The sequence below is a fragment of the Oncorhynchus mykiss genome, chromosome 12 (genome assembly GCF_013265735.2).
Source record: "Oncorhynchus mykiss isolate Arlee chromosome 12, USDA_OmykA_1.1, whole genome shotgun sequence".
Classification (NCBI taxonomy): Eukaryota; Metazoa; Chordata; class Actinopteri; order Salmoniformes; family Salmonidae; genus Oncorhynchus; species Oncorhynchus mykiss.
The window spans coordinates 22,676,318-22,698,299 of NC_048576.1; the positions used below are offsets into that span (position 1 = coordinate 22,676,318).

The 21,982-nt window shown below is 42.7% G+C and overlaps 1 protein-coding gene across 8 annotated transcripts in view; it reads right to left on the bottom strand.

Moving 5' to 3' along the window:
* Positions 1 to 17,381: 17,381 nt before the first annotated feature.
* The window catches only part of LOC110537220 (protocadherin alpha-C2), a 63,284-nt gene continuing 58,683 nt past the window's right edge, over positions 17,382 to 21,982 (bottom strand). For all 8 annotated transcript variants that reach the window (XM_021623094.2, XM_021623097.2, XM_021623095.2 and 5 more), the window contains exon 4: positions 17,382 to 20,288. In XM_021623094.2, the coding sequence (XP_021478769.1) occupies positions 19,981 to 20,288 (308 nt within the window). In that variant the 3' untranslated portion in view covers positions 17,382 to 19,980. The remainder of the gene's footprint in view (positions 20,289 to 21,982) is intronic.

Genomic DNA, 21,982 nt, shown 5'->3' on the forward strand with positions numbered 1-21,982 from the left:
ACAGTAGATGCAGCCAATGACCAATAATAAACACATTCAGGCTAATAGAAGTACAGTAGATGCAGCCAATGACCAATAATAAACACATTCAGGCTAATAGAAGTACAGTAGATGCTGCCAATGACCAATAATAAACACATTCAGGCTAATAGAAGTACAGTAGTTAGTCTTCTGATGACTTAATCTTGCTCCAGACTGCCATACCACATTTTTTATTTTGTTATTTAGCAGAAGCTCTTATCCAGAGCGACTTATAGGATAAATTAAGGTTAAGTGCCTTGATCAAGGGCACATCGACAGATTGTTCATCTAGTCGATTTGGTGATTCGAACCTGCAACCTTTTTGTTACTGGCCCAATGCTCTTAATACTAGAACCCAAACCATATGTTGCTGACATACCTGCTAATAAAACATAGGGTAATGCATTTCAGATTTGCACGTTTGCTATTAGACAAACTGCAAATTAGTAAGATCTCATCTGAAAACCATGTTACCATTCCCATAAATCCTAAATAAAGGCATCTCACTGGGCACACACTGGTTGAATCAACTTTGTTTCCACGTCATTTCAGTGATATTAGGTTGAACCAATGTGTAATAGATATTGAATTGACTGTGTTCAGTGCAGTGGGTAACCTCAAAGTCTCCTGCAGTGTTGATACTCCTTCTAATAAGTTACCTGGGCTCCTCTTCAGTGTCTGATCAGCCTGCAGCATGCTGTCATGTTATAATATGCAATCTGTCAGGTTATAATCTGATATTATCTCATGGTCTAGCTCATCTGTATTTACCAGAGAATAATAGTTGTTGATTGAGGGGTTTAGTTTGAAAGGAACATTTTGTTGAATGGAGCAGGGGACCTGCCTATTTCCCTGTACATTAATAATGCCCACCTCTGTGCCAGATAACACATTTTCAGGGATGGGATTGGTCAGAGATGTCCAATGTATTAGCGGGGAATTGTAATTGACAACTGTAATTTCTACGACTATATTGGCAAATGACCTCAATCCTGAGGCATATTTGGCTTGGATACTTATTTCATAAATGGACTCTTTCGAAGTCCATCCGTCCAGCTAGACTGATGTCTCCCATTTTTTGGGTCAAGATAAAATAATGTATTAAATTCCACTGAGATGGGTCCAAAACCGTACATATCTTCCCTATTTGCTCCCTCATCTGCATCTGTTGCCATGAGAGTAATAACTAATGAACCTAATTGAGAATTGTCGGCCACACTGACCATATAGATCTCCTGGCTAAGTACTGGAATATTATAATTTGCATCTAGAATAGTAACGGATATAAATAACTACAGTGCACACACATGATAACACAAGCACTTTACACACACATACACATGGATTTTGTATTGTAGATACAGTATGTGGTAGTTGCCTGAGGGAACACACTTCATGGGTTGTGGAAAGTGTTATGAAATGTAATGTCATGTAACATTTTGTAATTGTATAACTGCCTTAAAACGTCTTATGGCTGGGGGGCAGTATTGAGTAGCTTGGATGAATAAGTTGCCCAAAGTAAACGGCCTGCTCCTCAGTCTCAGTTGCTAATATATGCATATCATCATTACTATTGGATAGGAAACACTCTAAAGTTTCTAAAACTGTTTGAATGATGTCTGTGAGTATAACATAACTCATATGGCAGGAAAAATCCTGAGGAGAAATCAAAACAGGAAGTGAGAAATCTGAGCTTGGTATGTATTCACCACAGTTCCCATTAAAATCCCCTTGAGATATTAATGATGTTGCACTTCCTAGGACTTCCACTAGATGTCATTCTCATCTGTTATGAAGACACTCACAGCCACGTCACTGCTGAGTGGAGGAGAACCATTGTCTCTGGCTACAACGTGGACTTTGGAGCTCCTTAACTGCTCTTAATCAAATGCTCTAACAGCGTGGATCACCCCAGTGTCTCCGTTTATGGATACAAATGATGAAACCGGAACCCCATTGACTTTATTGGGTAATATAAAATATACCACAATACCGTTCTGTCTCCAGTCTGGGTCTCTGGCTGTAACAGAACACATAGAGGAGACAGGTGTGTTATTTTCAGTCACATAGGTGCTGTAGGATTGTTCTTCAAAGACAGGTGAGTTGTTATTTATATCAGAAACTTAGAAAATCAAAATAACACTTGATGACAAGGACGGCGTTCCTCCATCGGTTGCTATTATGTTGACATTATACACAGATATTTACTCCTGATCCAGGGGGGCTCTGTTCATTAAGGTGAAGTAGTTTCTAAATGGTGTTTAAAATGTAGGTTTTCCACAATGAAGCCCTTCACTCTGCTGTTCTCTCCATGGTCCTTGTCCTTAACATTAATAACAGCTATTTCAGTGCCTGCTGGATCATTCTCTGGAATCGGTAACGGATTTTACAGTTATTGTGGGTGCATTGTCATTTATGTCAGTTATTTCTACAAGGACTTTGCAGTGTCCAAGCTTGACCTCCGCCTGAATCACTTCATAAGACGAGGCCTTTTTGTGGTCAAGCTCGCCTACTACTGTAATCTCCCCACTGTTTTGGTCAATGTGGAATAAACCCTTGCTGCTTTGCTGTCCTTGCTGCTTTGCTGTCCTTGCTGCTTTGCTGTCCTTGCTGCTTTGCTGTCCTTGCTGCTTTCAGACACATTTCATGTAATACGCTTTTTGACCATTTGCTCCCTCATCATTATCAGATGCAGTAACCTTGACAACAGAGTTGCCTGGACTTAAATTTTTAATCACGTTAACTGTATAAAGAGTTTGTGTGAAAACATGGGCGTTACCATTAACATATATGCCGACAACCTATATGACGAGGATTACCCCCATCAATTGCCGTCAGTGTTAGAGAATGCTCCCCTTCTTTCTCTCGGTCAAGGTTATTTTTCAAAACATGTTCCACAACTTTCTTTACTGCCTTTTGATTCCAACACAAAGTACTTAAGTCTCGAGCCAAGGCTATTTTAAATCGACTCCCAGTTGGAGCGGTCTCGCTTATTTCCAATTTGATGAAAACCTTTGGGAAAATGGGAGGGTTATCATTATTATTATTATTGTCCTGTATGTCCACCACGATATTATGCAGTTCCAAAGGGTTCTCCAAGATGAACTCAAAATGCAAGAGGCAGGGTTCCACAAAGCATCTCCCTGTCGATTATATAGAGAACAATGAGATCTCCAGAGTACAGTTTCTGTCCCTGGTAATCAACTCGGGCTTTCCGAACCCTCAGTCGCCTAACATCCAAACGAAGGTTGGATTACATGTTTTGTCTTTGTCTCTTCGGGAACAGAATATATAATGTCCGCAACAGAGGCCTGAATGATGGTAAGAAAAATCACAGTACACTGCATACGCCATTTAGATCCGCACGGTGTAGTAAATATCGACATTCACTTAGGCCAATGGCTATGTGTCACGTTCTGACCTTAGTTCTTTTGTTATGTCTTTGTTTTAGTATGGTCATGGCGTGAGTTGGGTGGGTTGTCTATGTTCCTTTTTCTATGATTTGAGATTTCTGTGTTTGGCCTGGTATGGTTCTCAATCAGAGGCAGCTGTCAATCGTTGTCCCTGATTGAGAATTATACTTAGGTAGCCTGGTTTCACTTTTGAGGTGTGGGTGATTCTTTTCTGTTCTGTGTTTTATTTCACCGTTCAGGACTGTTTGTTTTGTTGTTTTATTGTTTTTGTTTCAGTGTTCACTATTCTTATCAAAAACCAAGATGAACACTTACCACGCTGCGCTTTGGTCCTCTCCTTCATACGACGACCGTTACACAATATCACAAAAAAATTCAAAATATGTCAACAAGTACAGCACTTTATGTTCCGCAATGCACACAATGGCCGAGTGGATAAATCCTGCTCATATAGTTAAAAACGAAACGGGAGTGTTTAAAGGCCCAATTTTAATAAAATTTTTTATTTCACCTTTATTTAACCAGGTAGGCTAGTTGAGAACAAGTTCTCATTTGCAACTGCGACCTGGCCAAGATAAAGCAAAGCAGGGTGACACAGACAACAACACAGAGTTACACATGGAGTAAACAATAAACAAGCCAATAACACAATAAACAAATCAATGACACAGTAGAAAAAATAAAGTCTATTTACAGTGTGTGCAAAAGGCATGAGGAGGTAGGCAATAAATAGGCCATAGGAGCGAATAGTTACAATTGAGCAGATTAACACTGGAGTGATAAATGAGCAGATGATGATGTGCAAGTGGAGATACTGGTGTGCAAAAGAGCAGAAAAGTAAATAAAATAAAAACAGTCTGGGGATGAGGTAGGTAGATTGGGTGGGCTATTTACAGATGGACCATGTACAGCTGCAGCGATCGGTTACCAAAATGTTCAAGCTTCAAATTTTAAAAATGAATCTCTCCAGAAAAAAGTCTCTCACTGTTGCTGCCTGTTATAGACCCACCTCAGCTCCCAGCTGTGCCCTGGACACCATATGTGAATGTATTGCCCCCCATCTATCTTCAGAGTTCGTTCTGTTAGGTGACCTAAACTGGGATATGCTTAATACCCCGGCAGTCCTACAATCTAAGCTAGATGCCCTCAATCTCACACAAATGATCAAGGAAACCACTAGGTACAACCCTAAATCCGTAAACATGGGCACCTTCATAGATATTATCCTGACCAACATGCCCTCCAAATACACCTCTGCTGTTTTCAATCAGAATCTCAGCGATCACTGCCTCATTACCTGCATCCGCTATGGGTCCGCGGTCAAACGACCACCCCTCATCACTGTCAAATGCTCCCTAAAACACTTCTGCGAGCAGGCCTTTCTAATTGACCTGGCCCGGGTATCCTGGAAGGATATTAACCTCATCCCGTCAGTCGAGGATGCCTGGTCGTTCTTTAAAAGTAATTTCCGTCTTAAATAAGCATGCCCCTTTCAAAAAATGCAGAATTAAGAACAGATATAGCCCTTGGTTCACTCCAGACCTGACAGCCCTTGACCAGCACAAAAACATCCTGGGTCGGACTGCAATAGCATTGAATAGTCCCCGCGATATGCAACTGTTCAGGGAAGTCAGGAACCAATACACACAGTCAGTCAGGAAAGCAAAGCTAGCTTTTTCAAACAGAAATTTGCATCCTGTAGCTCTAACTCCAAAAAGCTTTGGGACACTGTAAAGTCCATGGAGAACAAGAGCACCTCCTCCCAGCTGCCCACTGCACTGAGGCTAGGTAACATGGTCACCACCGATAAATCCATGATTATCGAAAATTTCAATAAGCATTTCTCTACGGCTGGCCATGCTTTCCTACTGGCTACCCCAACCCCGGCCAACAGCTCCTCATCCCCCGCAGCTACTTGCCCAAGCCTCCCCGGCTTCTCCTTCACCCAAATCCAGATGGCAGATATTCTGAAAGAGCTGCAAAACCTGGACCCGCACAAATCAGCTGGGCTAGACAATCTGGACCCTCTCTTTCTAAAATTATCCGCCGCCATTGTTGCAACCCCTATTACCAGCCTGTTCAACCTCTCTTTCGTATTATCCAAAATCCCTAAAGATTGGAAATCTGCCACAGTCATCCCCCTCTTCAAAGGGGGTGACACTCTAGACCCAAACTGTTATGGACCTATATACATCCTGCCCTCCCTTTCTAAAGTCATCTAAAGCCAAGTTAATAAACAGATCACTGACCATTTTGTATCCCGCTGTGCAATCCGGTTTCCGAGCTGGTCATGGGTGCACCTCAGCCACACTCAAGGTACTAAACGATATCATAACCGCCATCTATAAAAGACAGTACTGTGCAGCCATCTTCATCGACCTGGCCAAGGCTTTCGGCTCTGTCAATCACCGTATACTTATCGGCAGACTCAATAGCCTTGGTTTCTCAAATGACTGCCTCGCCTGGTTCACCAACTACTTCGCAGACAGAGTTCAGTGTGTCAAATCGGAGGGCCTGTTGTCCGGACCTCTGGCAGTCTCTACCACAGGATTCAATTCTCGGGCCGACAATTTTCTCTATATATATCAATGATGTAACTCTTGCTGCGGGTGATTCCCTGATCAACCTCTACGCAGACAACACCATTCCGTATACATCTGACCCTTCTTTGGACACTGTGTTAACTAACCTCCAAATGAGCTTCAATGCCATGCAACACTCATTCCGTGGCCTCCAACTGCTCTTAAACGCTAGTAACCCTGGTTCGATTCCAGGCTGTATCACAACCGGGCTTGATTGGGAGTCCCATAAGGCGGTGCACAACTGGCCCAGTGTCGTCCGGGTTTGGCCGGGGTAGGCCGTCATTGTAAATAAGGATTTGTTCTTAACTGACTTGCCTAGGTTAATAATAATAATAATAAAGATTAAATAAAATAATACAACATTGAAAACAATTGTATAAGTCTCCGCACAGCAGAGCCTGGACCATTTCAGCACCATGGACAGCGGTGACTACCGCTCTTTTCCCTTGCAAAAGAGCCATTGGTTTCAATGGGATTTCCCTGTTAAAATAAAGGTTAAATAAAAACCATAAATAAATACTAGGCCTACTGCATGTTGTTCAGAGGATCTAATTGTAATTATAAATTGAGTAGTTTAAGTACTGGATGCTGAGACTAAAAATAGTGGTGTTTCAGACAAAATACCACACAAAATTACTTGTTTACTTTTCTAATGACTTGGTAACCAGTTTATAATAGCAGCAAGGCACCTCGGGGGTTTGTGGTATATAGTCAATATACCACGGCTAACGGCTGTATCCAGGCACTCTGCATTGCATCGCGTCTAAGAACAGCCCTAAACCGTGGTATATTGGCCATATTAAGCAATAAGGTGCCTTATTGCTTAATCACGCATCCCCAGCTATGTTCATATTTGATTGGGTAAGGATATGCAGGTTGTATAAATCGGACCGCTCTAAAGGGATTGGTGTATACTGTAAAACCCATCACATAAAGAGATGAGCCAGAATCTCTCTTCAGGCGCATCACTGCCACATACAGGCACTACCTTGGTTGCATTTAGACAGGCAGCCCAATTCTGATATTTTATTCCACTAATTGGTATTTTAAAATAATCACATCAGATCTTATTAAGAGCTGATCTAATTGGTCAAAAAAGATCAGAATTGGGCTGCCTAACTAAATGCAGCCTCTGAGCCACGTGCTAGACAACAGCATAGGCAGCCAGTATCTCTCAATAACTGCAATGTGCAATATAAATCACAAAGGATCTGCTGATAGACAGATTTACAGTAATGAAATGCGTGTGCAAAGACCTGCAGCTTATTAGTGTAATATCTGTAGGCCTAGTCAATTTTCAGCAATGTTTTGATTCAAATCTCATTGGCTGCTGCTGGAGACCAGGAGTTTTAGCAAGCCACTGTTGTAACGGTATTCACCGTCTGAAGAAGAGGAGTCATCGGACCAAAGCGCAGCAAGGTAAGTGTTCATGCTTGTTTTATTAAAACTGAACACTATAACAAAAATAAACAAGAGAATAACCGAAACAGTCCTATAAGGTGCAAAACACTAAACAGAAATTAACTACCCACAAAAACCATGTGGGGAAAAGCTATCTAAGTATGGTTCCCAATCAGAGACAATGATAGACAGCTGTCCCTGATTGAGAACCATACCCGGCCAAAAACAAAGAACTACAAAAACATAGAAAAGGGAACATAGAATGCCCACCCAAATCACACCCTGACCAAACCAAAATAGAGACTAAGGTCAGGGTGTGACAACTGTTCCCATCTCAAAAGTATGTATTCTTAATAATTAAAGCTCACCACATAGGCTATAGAGCAAGATATGACAAAAGCAACCCATTTGATTGCAACTTAAATTCATGCCACTTGCGGGCGATTCCTCATTGACAAACCCTGTCAGGCCCTGTCAGGGCAGCACTATTCACAACACTAGTGTAAAGTTTATATCTTGATGGTCATAACACAACTTTTTTGAAGAGTAACAATTCCTGTAATAGCTGAATCCATATTCTGTTTTTGGTTGAATTTAATTTATTTTGGGTAACAGACATACAACAAAAAGTATATTTTGGACCCAGAGGATATCACTTGAAAGTAATAATTAAAATGCTTGTTTCCAGTGGTCCTCGAGCTCCAATGGTAAATTGACACACAAAAGAAAGCACAAATCAATCTCCGTACCAGATGTTACTGTGAGTAACCCATCACTTTATGTATATTTTGGTGAATAAAATAACAGACTGGAATGAGGGTTTCTTACCTGTATAGCCTATATCATGTCCTCTGAAACGGTGGCCACACAAGGAGCAAAGGTCTGTATAACTGTTGCCTTACTAGAACATAAACCATTATACAGAATTACCAAACATGCAAGTCAGTGCAGATACATAGGGTTGTGTGTTGGAGTAGCACAACACACTTTGTTTTACACACAGTGCAATGTTAAAAGATGCATGCACCTACACTCTTAGAAAACAAGGTGCAATCTAGAACCTTTTTGGTTCCATGTAGAAACCTTTTTTGTTTCCAAATAGAACTCTTTTTCCCTGTGTGGAAAGGGTTCTACATGGAACCAAAAAGGGTTCTCCTATAGGGACAGCCAAAGAACCCTTTTCGAACCGCTTTTTCTAAAAGTGTTGTGTGCATGATCACCCAGGCCAGTACATCATATCAGTAGTCTAGGGCAGGCTGCTATATCGTTTGTCAAATTAACCATAATACTTTGAGATGGTCATGTTTCCGTATATATAAAGCCATATTCCAAGTCGGCCTAGACCTATTCTGGGATATAACGATATGAGGGTCACAGCGAGTGTTGGGGAATTCGATCTCTATTTTTGTGTGATCTTAGCATGGCTAGTTTCTTTGTGACGTTCATGATGACAAAAAGTTAAGCCTATGCTAATCAGTCATCACCAAAGAAAGTAAATCCCAATCACCACATAATCAATCAGCATAACAGCTGAAGTCCTGGCTAACAGCAACCTTCTTTTTTTATTTACATGTTGTTGTCTTGGCTTCGGTTAGAAGATGTGCGTTTCAAGTTGTCAACATACTATGGACAACACTTTTCTGCTGTTTGGTAGCTACCTTCTCACAAGTCATTCAGGCAATATATTCCTGCTTGGATTGCAGTTTGGCGCCGTTGACCGCGGCTTGAGAAAGGTTCTGTCTGACGCTTCATTCTGGGAGCATTTGTTTTCGTCTCCCCAAAGGTACTCTCAGCAGTGAGAAGAGGTATGATTTGATTAGAGTTATGGTGTGTTTATGATAAGTGGATAAATGCTGTTTAATTGATGGGGTAACATGGGTTGGTTCATATATGATAAGACAGGGACAACAAAATAAAAACCTCTCTCTTTTTCGTTCGCACATTATGTGCACGCACACACACACACACACACACACACACACACACACACACACAGACACACACACACACACACACACGCACACACGCAAAAACATAATCAGTAGCACTGACAGTAAACACTCCCAATTGCATGATACATGGGGTTGCATATCATCTCATTTCAGCTTGTGAGTGAACACAGACACGCTCTGCCACATTTCAGCTAATTGACTGCAAAATGAAAATCCAAACAAGTTGATGATGGAATGTCTCAAAAATACTCTGACACCTAACCAGTCTCCGACTTCAGCTCTGATGTCTTTGATGTCCATCATTTCATTCCCTTGATGGCACCTCTCCTGGCCTCTCCCCATGTGAACAGATTCATTGACAGATACAAGGATAGTGCAGTGAATTTGACTCCATCTTCCTCATCTGCCTTGGCATAGCAGCTGTAGCCACTGGATGCCTTAACTCCTCCATCAGTCTTATACTTCCTCCCTTCCTTCCCTCCTACAGACAGTCTTAAACAACACACCCAATATATCTGGTGGCCTGTTTTAAAGGATGCTCTCTAGAGTGATCTGTTTTTAATGATGCCCTCCACCCTTAAGGACACTTTAGGTATCTTGGGTGTGTTTATTGAAGACAAACAGCTGCTGATGTATGGTGGTACATTATAAATGTATATAATTTGAGTCTGTGGGGTTGAGAGAGGTCAATATCAGGAGTGGTGGAAAAAGTACTTGATTGTCACATGTGGGACCTATGCTTGGTGCCCCTTGTGAGTGATTGCCCCAGTTTAGCCTCTGTGAGGGAAGCAGCCTGTATGAGTGAAGCAGCTTGTGAATGATTTTACTCCCAGACTCCCAGATGGCATGGCTGGGTACTCAGCCAGACAAGCCCAGGGGGAAGAGGAAAAAATATTGTCACTGCTTCAGCTCATTCAGGCCCTGGTAAACCTTTAACCCAGGCCAACAGTCAGCCTGTTTCCTTCAATCAAGCCCCCTTATAATTAAATGTCCTCTTCTTACCTTTCTAACCTTCTACTGCCAGTCTATTGTTCTCTTCTTATTACTGTGTTTTTGTTGACTAGATTACCGTTGCCGTTGGGATGAAAATGGTGACATATCTTTGAACAAATAAGAGATGACATTGATACATACATACAATGATTATTACCCAAGATGGCATAGCAGTAAGACGTCCTTTGTCCTCGTCTTGTTGTGTCCCGTGTATATATATATATATATTTACACCTTTCTTCGCATATCTTTTACATATTTTATTTTCCAAAAACTCAACTTCAAAACACTCTCGACTAAGCATGCCTCTCCTTAATGTCAATATGCCTTGTCCATTGCTGTTCTGGTCAGTGTTTTTTGCCTTATTTCACTGTAGAGCCTCTAGCCCTGCTCATTATACCTTATACAACCTTTCAGTTCCACCACCCACACATGCGATGACATCATCGCATGTGTGGTGACCTGGCCAAGGCTTTCGACTCTGTCAATCACCACATCCTCATGCCACAGGGTTCAATTCTTGGACCGACTCTCTTCTCTGTATACATCAATGATGTCTCTCTTGCTGCTAGTGAGTCTCTGATCCACCTCTACGCAGATGACACCATTCTGTACACTTCTGGCCCTTCTTTGGACACTGTGTTAACAACCCTCCTGGCAAGCTTCAATGCCACAACTCTCCTTCCGTGGCCTCCAATTCCTCTTAAATACAAGTAAAACTAAATGCATGCTCTTCAACCGATCGCTGTCTGCACCTGCCCGCCTGTCCAACATCACTACTCTGGATGGTTCTGACTTAGAATTGTGGACAACTACAAATACCTAGGTGTCTGGTTAGACTGTAAACTCTCCTTCCAGACTCACATCAAACATCTCCAATCCAAAGTTAAATCTAGAATTGGCTTCCTATTTCGCAACAAAGCATCTTTCACTCATGCTGCCAAACATACCCTTGTAAAACTGACCATCCTACCGATCCTCGACTTCGGCGATGTCATTTACAAAATAGCCTCCGATACCCTACTCAATAAATTGGATGCAGTCTATCATAGTGCCATCCTTTTTGTCACCAAAGCCCCATATACTACCCACCACCGCGACCTGTATGCTCACGTTGGCTGGCCCTCGCTTCATACTCGTCGCCAAACCCACTGGCTCCAGATCATCTACAAGACCCTGCTAGGTAAAGTCCCCCTTATCTCAGCTCGCTGGTCACCATAGCAGCACCCACCTGTAGCATGCGCTCTAGCAGGTATATCTCTGTGGTCTCCCCCAAAACCAATTCTTCCTTTGGCCGCCTCTCCTTACAGTTCTCTGCTGCCAATGACTGGAATGAACTACAAAAATCTCTGAAACTGGAAACACTAATCTCCCTCACTAGCTTTAAGCACCAGCTGTCAGAGCAGCTCACAGATTACTGCACCTGTACATAGCCAATCTATAATTTAGCCCAAACAATTACCTCTCCCCCTACTGTATTTATTTATTTATTTTGCTCCTTTGCACCCCATTATTTCTATCTCTACCTTGCACATTCTTCCACTGCAAATCTACCATTCCAATGTTTTATATGTTCTATATTGTATTTACACATGGCCGAATACAAGTGAACACTTTACCGTGAAATGCTGACTTATAAGCACTTAACCAACAGTGTAGTTCAAGAAGAGTTAAGAAAATATTTACCAAGTAGACTAAAATAAAAAGTCATAATAAAAAGTAATACAATAACAATAACGAGGCTATATACAGGGGGCACCGGTACCGAGTCACTGTGCGGGGGTACAGGTAAGTTGAGGTAATTTGTACATGTAGGTGGGGGTGAAGTGACTATGCATAGATAATAAACCGTGTGTAGCAGCAGTGTACAAAAATAGGGGGGGTGGGGGGTCAATGTAAATTGTCCGGTGGCGATTTTATTAATTGTTCAACAGTCTTATGCCTTGGGGGTTGAAGCTGTTGAGGAGCCTTTTGGTCCTAGACTTTGTGCTCTGGTACCGCTTGCTGTGCGGTAGTAGTGAAAACAGTCTATAACTTGGGTGACTAGAGTCTGACAATTTTATGGGCTTTCCTCTGACACTGCCTATTTTATAGGTCCTGGATGGCAGGAAGCTTGGCCCCAGTGATGTACTGGGCAGTTTGCACTACCCTCTGTAGTGCCTTAAGGTCAGATGCTGAGCAGTTGCCATACCAGGCGGTGATGCAACCGGTCAGGATGCTCTCGATGGTGCAGCTGTAGAACCTTTTGAGGATCTGGGGACCCATGCTAAATCTTTTCAGTCTATTGAGGGGAAAAAGGTTTTGTTGTGCCCTCTTTACAACTGTCTTGGTATGTTTGGACCATGATAGTTCGTTGGTGATGTAGACACCAAGGAACTTGAAACTCTCGACCCGCTCCACTACAGCCCCGTCAATGTTAATGGGGGCCTGTTAGACCCACCTTCTCTTGTATTCCACGATCAGCTCCTTTTGTTTTGCTCACATTAAGGGAGAGGTTGTTGTCCTGGCACCAGACTGCCAGTTCTCTGACCTCCCCCTATACGCCATCCCATCGTTGTTGGTGATCAGGCCTACCACTGTTGTGTCAACAGCAAACGTAATTATAGTGTTGGAGTCATGTTTGGCCACACAGTCATGGGTGAACAGGGAATACAGAAGGGGACTAAGTACACACCCCTGAGGGTCCCCAGTGTTGAGGATCAGCGTGACAGACGTGTTGTTGCCTACTCTTACCACCTTGGGGCGGCCCGTCAGGAAGTCCAGGATCCAGTTGCAGAGGGAGGTGTTTAGTCCCAGAGTCCTTAGCTTAGCGATGAGCTTCGTGGGCACTATGTTGTTGAACGCTGAGCTGTAGTCAATGAACAGCATTCTCACATAGGTGTTCCTTTTGTCCAGGTGAGAAAGGGCAGTGTGGAGTGCGATTGAGATTGTGTCATCTGTGGAACTGTTGGGGTGGTATGCAAATTGAAGTGGGCCTAGGGTGTCCGGGCGGATGTTGTTGATGTGAGCCATGACCAGTCTTTCAAAGCACTTCATGGCTACCGATGTGAGTGCCACGTGACTGTAAAAATTTAGGCAAGTTACCTTCACTTCCTTGGGTACAGGGACTATGGTGGTCTGCTTGAAACATGTAGGTATTACAGACTCGGTCAGGGAGAGGTTGAAAATGTCAGTGAAGACACTTTACAGTTGGTCCGTGCATGCTTTGAGTACACGTCCTGGTAATCTGTCTGGCCCAGCGACTTTGTGAATGTTGACTTGTTAAAAGGTTTTGTTCACATTGGCTACCGAGAGCGTTATCACACAGTCATTCAGAACAGCTGGTTCTCTCGTGCATGCTTCAGTGTTGCTTGCCTCGAAGCGAGCATAATATGCATTTAGCTCGTCTTGTTGGCTCGCGTCACTGGGCAGCTCGCGTCTGGGTTTCCCTTTGTAATCCGTAATAGTTTTTAGGCCCTGCAACATTCGAAGAGCGTCAGGGCCGGTGTAGTAGGATTCAATCTTGATCCTGTATTGACGCTTTGCTTGTTTGATGGTTCGTCTGAGGGCATAGCGGGATTTCTTATAACCGTCCAGATTAGTCTCCCACTCAATGAAAGCGGCAGCTTTAGCCTTTAGCTCAATGCGGATGTTGCCTGTAATCCATGACTTCTGGTTGGGGTATGTACATACAGTCACTTTGGGGATGACGTCGTCGATGCACTTATTGATGAAGCCGATGACTGAGGTGGTATACTCCTCAATGCCATTGGATGAATTCCGGGAACATATCCCAGTCTGTGCTAGAAAAACAGTACTGTAGAGTAGCATCCGCGTCATCTGACCACTTCCGTATTGAGCGAGTCACTGGTACTTCCTGCTTTAGTTTTTGCTTGTAAGCAGGAATGAGGAGGATATAATTATGGTAATACTTGCCAAATGGAGGCAGGGGAGAGCTTTGTATGCATCTCTGTGTGTGGAGTAAAGGTGGTCTAGGATTTGTTTTCTTTGGTTGCACATGTGACATGCTGGTAAAAAATTGGCACAAGAAGTAAAAAAATAAGTTATACAAAAAGGCAAAAAAACTAACAAAATAGCGCAATTTGTTGGGAGAATGTAAAATGTCCGCCATGTTCTTCGGCGCCATCTTCTAAAACGAGACTGGACCCACTGGACCCGGGTGTAATAAAAGTGTGTGTGTAGGTGAGCACAAGTAAAAATGAAACTAAAATGTTTGCTATGTGACTTCACTCTGTCTTCCTCCTCCCCGGGCCTTCTGTTTCAACATAGCACCAAGAATCTCTGTCTCCCACTTTTCTTGCAATCTATGCCCTTTGTAGAGTGTGAAACTACACAATGTCTTGCGGGAACCTCCACAATGTTATTACAATACATTATTTAGATACCTCATTTCGATACATTGTAAAAATTCAGTACTTTCCCACACTCTACCCCAGCCAGGTGCAAATTGGGGGAGGAAAGGAGCGTCTTCCACTTTGGACCCTCAGCCAGCCACAGGACTAGCCCGTCATTATCCAACTCATCAGCAGCCTGCAGGAGGATTTTTTTTTTTTTTAATTGAATGGTCTTCTTGCCCAAGGAATGAGCCACCCGCATGGCTGTCAATATGATAAGGATGCAACCAGGGCCGACGCGGATGGTGGTTACTCATGTGCAGGACATAAAGTCTATTTTTGAACTGTTCATCCCAGACACCATCCAGAAAATCATTATGGACTGCATTAATATGGAGAAGGTGTGTTTTTGGAGAGAGATGGAAGGAGATGGACCAAACTCATTTACATGCAAACTTTCGGGTTCTTATCCTTGCTGGTGTTTTCAGATTCAATGGGGAATTCACAGTATCCCTGTGGGATGCAGAAACTGGCAGAGAACTTTTCCCTGCAACAATGTCTTTGGAAAACTGTTTTACAACCCTGGGCCCAACGTTACTGTTTATGAGCAGCTTATGCCATTTAGGGGCTGCTGCCTCTTCAGGTAGTACATATCATCTAAACACGCAAAATATAGAATCCAAATCTGGGCAGACTGTGATGCTGCTTCATCATATGCGTGAAACTTGCAAGTGTATACAGGGAAGCCAGATGGAGGAGCCCCTGAGAAAAACCAAGGGATGTGAGTTGTCCTGGACTTGACACAGGGACTCCGTGGCATTAGCATCACATGCAATAACTCTTTAAATTCGCACAAGCTGGGATAGGAGCTCCTCAAGAGGAAGCTGACAATAGTAGGAACAGTACGAAAAAACAAGCCAGAGCTCCCACCTCAGCTGTTCAATACACGGAGCAGGCCTATTAATTCCTCTAAGTTTGTGTTCATGGCCAACACGTCCCTAGTGTCCTTACGTGCCAAAGAAAGGCTGAAATGTGGTACTCATGAGTACGCTGCATAGGGATGGGAGAATATGTGGCTAGGAACATCAAAAAACAGAAATCATAATAGATTACAATGCTACAAAAGGAGGAGTGGACAATTTAGACAAGCTGGTGACTGGTTATAGCTGCAAAATAAGAACCCTACACTGGCCACTTCTTCAACACACATTCTGCAACATCTTGGACATCTCGGCGTACAACGCGTTTGTCATCTGGATGCCGTTGAACTCAGATTGGAACAACAGTCGAGAAGCTGGGCAAGGCATTGGTAAGACCTCAAATCCAGAGGAGGCAACATATCCCAAGGACCCCAGCTTCTGCAGACATCATGAGGAGGATTCAGGAGGAGGATGTTGGTGCCCCATCCGCCCAACCCACAGAACTAACAACTCCAATACCGGAAGTAAGTGTGAGTGATGTTGTTGCGTGTGTGTGTGTGTGTGTGTGTGTGTGACTCTCCTACCTTGGCCTGCTGTAACTGCATATGTGGGTGAGTGAGATGTTAGTAAAATTCCTGAACTAAGTGTTTCATCATTCTAGATTGCAGCCGGTAGCAACAAGAAGTGCTGTGATGTGTGTGGACCCAAAAAGGACAGGAAGACACAGTACACGTGCATCAAGGGCAATAAATACATTTGCAATAAACATGATTTATTCCACCCATGTCTTGATTATAATTGTTTTTTGTTTACAAAAATCCAATGTTATTTTAAAAAAGCAAATAGCGCTTTAATTGATAAATGTGATCTAGCAGAGTTAAATGGCAAATATTAACAATGTATGCTGTCTATATTGCTTATAATTGATATAAGTCAACATCTAAGTATTAAGTATTGTATGTACCTTGTTATTGCTATTGCTGTATTGTTTTAAAAACCCAATAATGTTGTGGGTCCAACAGACCCGCAAACATTTGAGTGAATAACAAAAACATGAACACCACACAAGGGTTAAATTGTTCTTGCTCTGACTGGGAGAGCCCTGTCAGCCACAGATATATAATTTATCATAGAGCAGAGCTGTCTCTCCCTACAGTGACAAACTCAATGAGATGTGTTATCTAACCCAGATGAGAGTCCACGTTGGGTCCGGGTCTCTCAATCTCATCTTCAGACCTGGTCAGATTTGCCCCTAGCACTAATAGCAGGTTAGGATAACTAATATAGCAGGTTAGGATAACTAACGTAGCGGGTTAGCATAATTAACATATTAGGTTAGGGGAATGAGGTTAAGGTTATGGAAAAGGGTTTGGATTTTGCTACAATACTAGTTGACCCATAGAATATGAGAGCAGCTAGGATCCAATAGAAAGAGAAGCAAGACGGGGTTTGGTTCCCCGGGGCGTTTCTTCCCTGGACTTTCCCTGGATGCAGGTCAGGGGCAGACCCTTCTCGTTGATTAGCGCTCAGGTATTAGACTCAGGGGTGTTTGTGTGGGTCTTTCTGCAGTTTTTGAGCGTTTTTCTCCTGTAGCCGTTAGGTTTCTACAGAACTTAGGATATTATTTTGTCAATTGTAGCCAAAATCTGTAAATATATGTAATTGTCATTTTTGCAGTGGGCCTGTTCAACCTTGTGCCCAAAACCCAACTAACCAGGCTGCTGGGCTTAGCAGTATACATTAGTTGAAATCCAGGCACAGACCATTTTTTCCCAATATTTAAGAAATAACATTTTATTTGTGATTTATAAACAAAACACGATACCAGATCCATCAAATAATAAAGAAGACAAATCACTATATCACCATTACATTGATGAGCAGGTGTACAAAAAGGTTAACAGATCTGCAATGTCGCAGTCGACTGCTTTGTGCCATACAGGCACCAGATGACTCAGGAAACATTCACTTCACACAAGCAGAGAGTACATCAAGATTAGCTTCTTTTTTTTGTGACAATTTTGTTCGTTTTTTTTTTCTCAACATTATAAAAACATTTTCAAAGGTGTTCGGGATATATATTGATGGTGAGTAAATGATTCAGTATTACGTTAGTGTTTCCTTGATCATCAGTTCATAGCTTAACACAAGGTATAAGGACTCATTTTGTAATCCTCAAAAATCATAAGGGCATGAACAAAAATAGCATTTCATAGCATATCTACAGCATTACTTATATTTAGAAGGTTATTTTAATTGAACTTCAACAGAATAAAAACAAGTGATTTCTGTTTGTCTAGGAATACATAGTATGTGTGTATTTGTGTTCATGTGTGTTTTCGAGAGTGAGTATGTATACATATTTTAGCAGAGTTTGTGATAAATGGTTGAAGGAAATGAAACATATCGATCTATATATATATTTCCTTTGCTTATAACATGCAAACAGCCACTTAGTGATCTGACAGCACAGATTCACACCTGAAGGGGGAGCACATGTTTAATATGGGGGGGATTCAGTCCAATAGCAGCGCTAGCATCATCCCTGTGTCCCCTCTGATTGGTCAGATATCAGCCAGGAAGAGGAAACAGAGAGGTGAGTAGGAGATGCTGTGGAATTAGCCCTCACACATATTGAGTTCATTCTGGGGATGCTCTATTCTGGAGAAGACTCAATGCTGTTGATGCTTCCTTTTCATCACAAAATATGAGTAGAGTTTAACACAGCAACAAAGCTCTCCAGGGAATGTCTGTGGACTGGAGTGCCCATCACAACAAATCCACTTCTCTCTCCTTGCCTCTACATCCTTCCATCCCTCTTTTTCTCTCCATCTGGACAGAAGGAAGCCCGTCCATATTTCTGCTAAGCTCCTTATGTTTGCCCCACTACCCTGTATGTAACTGGTGGAAGAGACGGCAACTTGTCCCCAAAACAGTGCTAGGAATGTTGATATTTCAGTAGCAAGGCTTGGTTAAAGCTAACAGAAAGTGTGTGAGTGTGTTACACAGGTTCATTCTGTTGCTGTGTTTGCAGAGGAACAAGTTATCTGAAGTTAAGAGTGTCTTTGAGAGAGGCCTTCTGAACATGGTGATCGGAGGACGGAGGAGTCGAGGGTCAACAGACGAGGCGTGCGAGAGAATCCTACTAGCACCAAAGCGGGAAAGGTAAGGGGGCGGGGCTTTAAGAACTACTGAACATTGACTATTGAACATTGCATTGACTGACAGAAGCTGGGGGGGGGGGGGGGGGGGGGGGGGATCAGGCTTGAACAGAAACAGGCTGTCATATATTACACTCCCATAGAAAAGAGGCCACTGAAATAGGCCAGTCTTTTGGCTGAGTTAGAGCTGTACACTATCCTGAGAGGTGTGTGCATGTCCCCCCCAGACTGTCTAGTGTGTGTGTGTGTGTGTGTTACAGTGGTTGTGTGCTGCACAGACTGTGGGTCCAAGGTCCCACTGGCCTATTTTGTGTTCTAGATGAGAAGGCGGGGCAAGGTCTTTAGCCCCTGCCCTATGCTGCCAACAGTGCCAACAGTACCAGGCATGAAACAACCCACGGGCAGCCTAATCCAGAACACGGTCAGCCTAATCCAGCCTTCAATCCCAGCCAGCACTAATCTCAACACATTCCAATCTCACACAGCTCACTGTACTGTACATATACACGTCAGGTGTCTTGTTTGCACCACTTTTTCTTTTTTATATTTTGTCGAAAAAAAACCGACTCATTTTTTTGCACAAGGCTTCCATCTTACTGTAGATGAGAGCCTCTGTGTCACTCTTTGTCAGATTGAGCTCCTCCTCCCCCCCTCCAATCAGGAGAGCAGAGGAGGCAAGGGGCAGAGTAAAGACAGAGATGCCAACAAGGGGCCAGAAGGGCCAGGGAGAAGGGTCCCATTTCAAGCAAGGTTGGGGAGGTGGGCTGGCAGGACTATAGCACCACCATTAATAGGGTATGTGAGGTTTCTCTCACATACTGTATGGCATTTTATACATGAAACGTCTGGGTATCGGTAGTTGATTGCATTATCATCTTTAGGTTATTCTAATCAAAGATTTTTGTGGAATTTTCAGCAAATGTCTGGTAAATGAGAGCCTATTAAATATATTTAAAAATAGTGTTTTATAGCCAGAGGTATGGAAGCTTCAGAGGGCCAATCTGGCAGAGGCTACTATTGGCTGCTTACATGTCTTTATAGAGATAGGCCTCTGCTAATGGGGACTTGGCTGGGCAGACTTAACTATGCAAACACAACACATGGAGACTCTCCTGATTCGAAAATATACATTTGGCTTTTTGTCTTGCAGCTGTTATTTGGACTTTAGTTGGTAGCTCTGTTTTCATATCTCCCCTTTCTCCTCTACTCGTCCACATCCTCCTTCCCCTTGTCTTTCTTGTCTTTCTTCTCCTTCTTTTTCTTTTTCTTCTTCTTGGCTTCCTCCTTCTTGCCGAAGGAAATGAAATCACTCTTGTCATCCTCTCCTCCCGGGCCCTGGCGGATTGAGATGATGGCGGGGGAGCCGGGGATGATGAAGGCTTCAGGGGGAATGTCTCCAGGCTTCAGGACCTGAGGGGGGCCGTAGCCAGGGCCAGGCCCGTAACGGAAGTGCCAGCTGTTACTGTCGATGCCAGCTCCAACCGGAGGGGACAGCTCACCCCCCTCACCATCTACAAGAGAGAAAGAGAAGAAACAGAGCGAGATAGAAGAGCTATGTCTTATTCATGATCATCTTCATCCCCATTATTGATCACCACAGTGAGATTGTGAACATACCAGCACATTCATAAATTGAGCCTTATTCAGTCTCCTATTTCCGGCTGAGGTAAAGTGTTACCACAGCTGTAATACAGCCAGTGGTGTAAAGTATGTAAGTAAAAATACTTTAAAGCACTATTTAAGTAGTTTTTGGGGGTATCTGTACTTTACTATTTCAATTTTTGATCACTTTTACTTCACTACATTTCTAAAGAAATATTGTACTTTTTACTCCATATATTATCCCTGACACCCAGATACATTTTGATATGCTTAGCAGGACAGGAAAATTGTCCAACTCACACATTCATCAAGAGAACATCCCTGGTCATCCCTATTGCCATCTGGTGGACTCACTAAACACACATGCTTAATTTGTAAATTATGTCTGAGTGTTGGAGATAGCCCTTGGCTATCAGTACATTAAAAAATAAGAAAATTGGGCGTCTGGTTTGCTTAATTTAAGGCAGTTGAAATGATTTATACTTTTACTTTTGATACTGAAGTATATTTGAGCAATTACATTTACTATTTATATTTAAGTATATTTCAAACCAAATAGTTTTAGATTTTTACACAAGTAGTATTTTACTGGGCGACTTTCATTTTTACTTGAGTCATTTTCTATTAAGGTATCTTTTACTTTTACTCAAGTATAACAACTGGACACAGCATAGATAAGCAAAAGAATTCAAGCCAGAGGCACACCGATAAACTAAAGAAGGGGAAAGTGATTGCAGGGAGTATAACTTTATCAGCCAGTGGTGCAGCTGATAACAGACTAAACAGACGTGACCTTTAACGGCAGAGAGGTACTGGGATGTTTAACACTTGTGATGTGACAAGAATTAGCACGTAAGGATGACAGGAACTGTGAAAACCCAGCACTAACCTAATCCCACTCTCACAAGGGCTCGACACAGCAGTGGAAAAAGAGAGAATCTCATATAATATGCCATCATGAATATGACAGAGAGAGAGAGAGAAGCAGGGTGAGCGGAAGAGACAATGAAAGAAAAAGACCAAGAGAGCCTAGAGAGGGTGAACTGAAGTACTAAGAGAATGAGACCCTATTCTCCTTTCATTTAGCATACAGTATAAAGCAAGATATGAAAGAAATTTAATTCTAACCAGCAGGCAAGAGACAGAGGCATATGAAGGGAGATATCGATTGAGGTGAAGAACAATGCAGAAAAAGAAGAGGGGAAATGAGAGGGCGTCAGTAAGGGAAAGAAATAGTGAGGTAATGTTCTCCGGGCTCGGCAGACTCAGTGCTCTCAGTCCCACAACAGCTTCTCTGGGCTCGGCAGACTCAGTGCTCTCAGTCCCACAACAGCTTCTCTGGGCTCGGCAGACTCAGTGCTCTCAGTCCCACACCAGCTTCTCTGGGCTTGACAGACACAGTGCTCTCAGTCCCACACACCAGCTTCACTGGCTCTGACCTACTTTCTGCCTGTGTTTTATTTAGATCAAACTAAGGCACTGCAAATAGATTATTTTTGTATTTTATTTGCAGGTTAATTATGAAATGGCTGGAGTGCCTAATTAAATTCATGCATGGTGCCACAGGGACGTTGTACTCGAATATAGCCTACTATTCTGACAA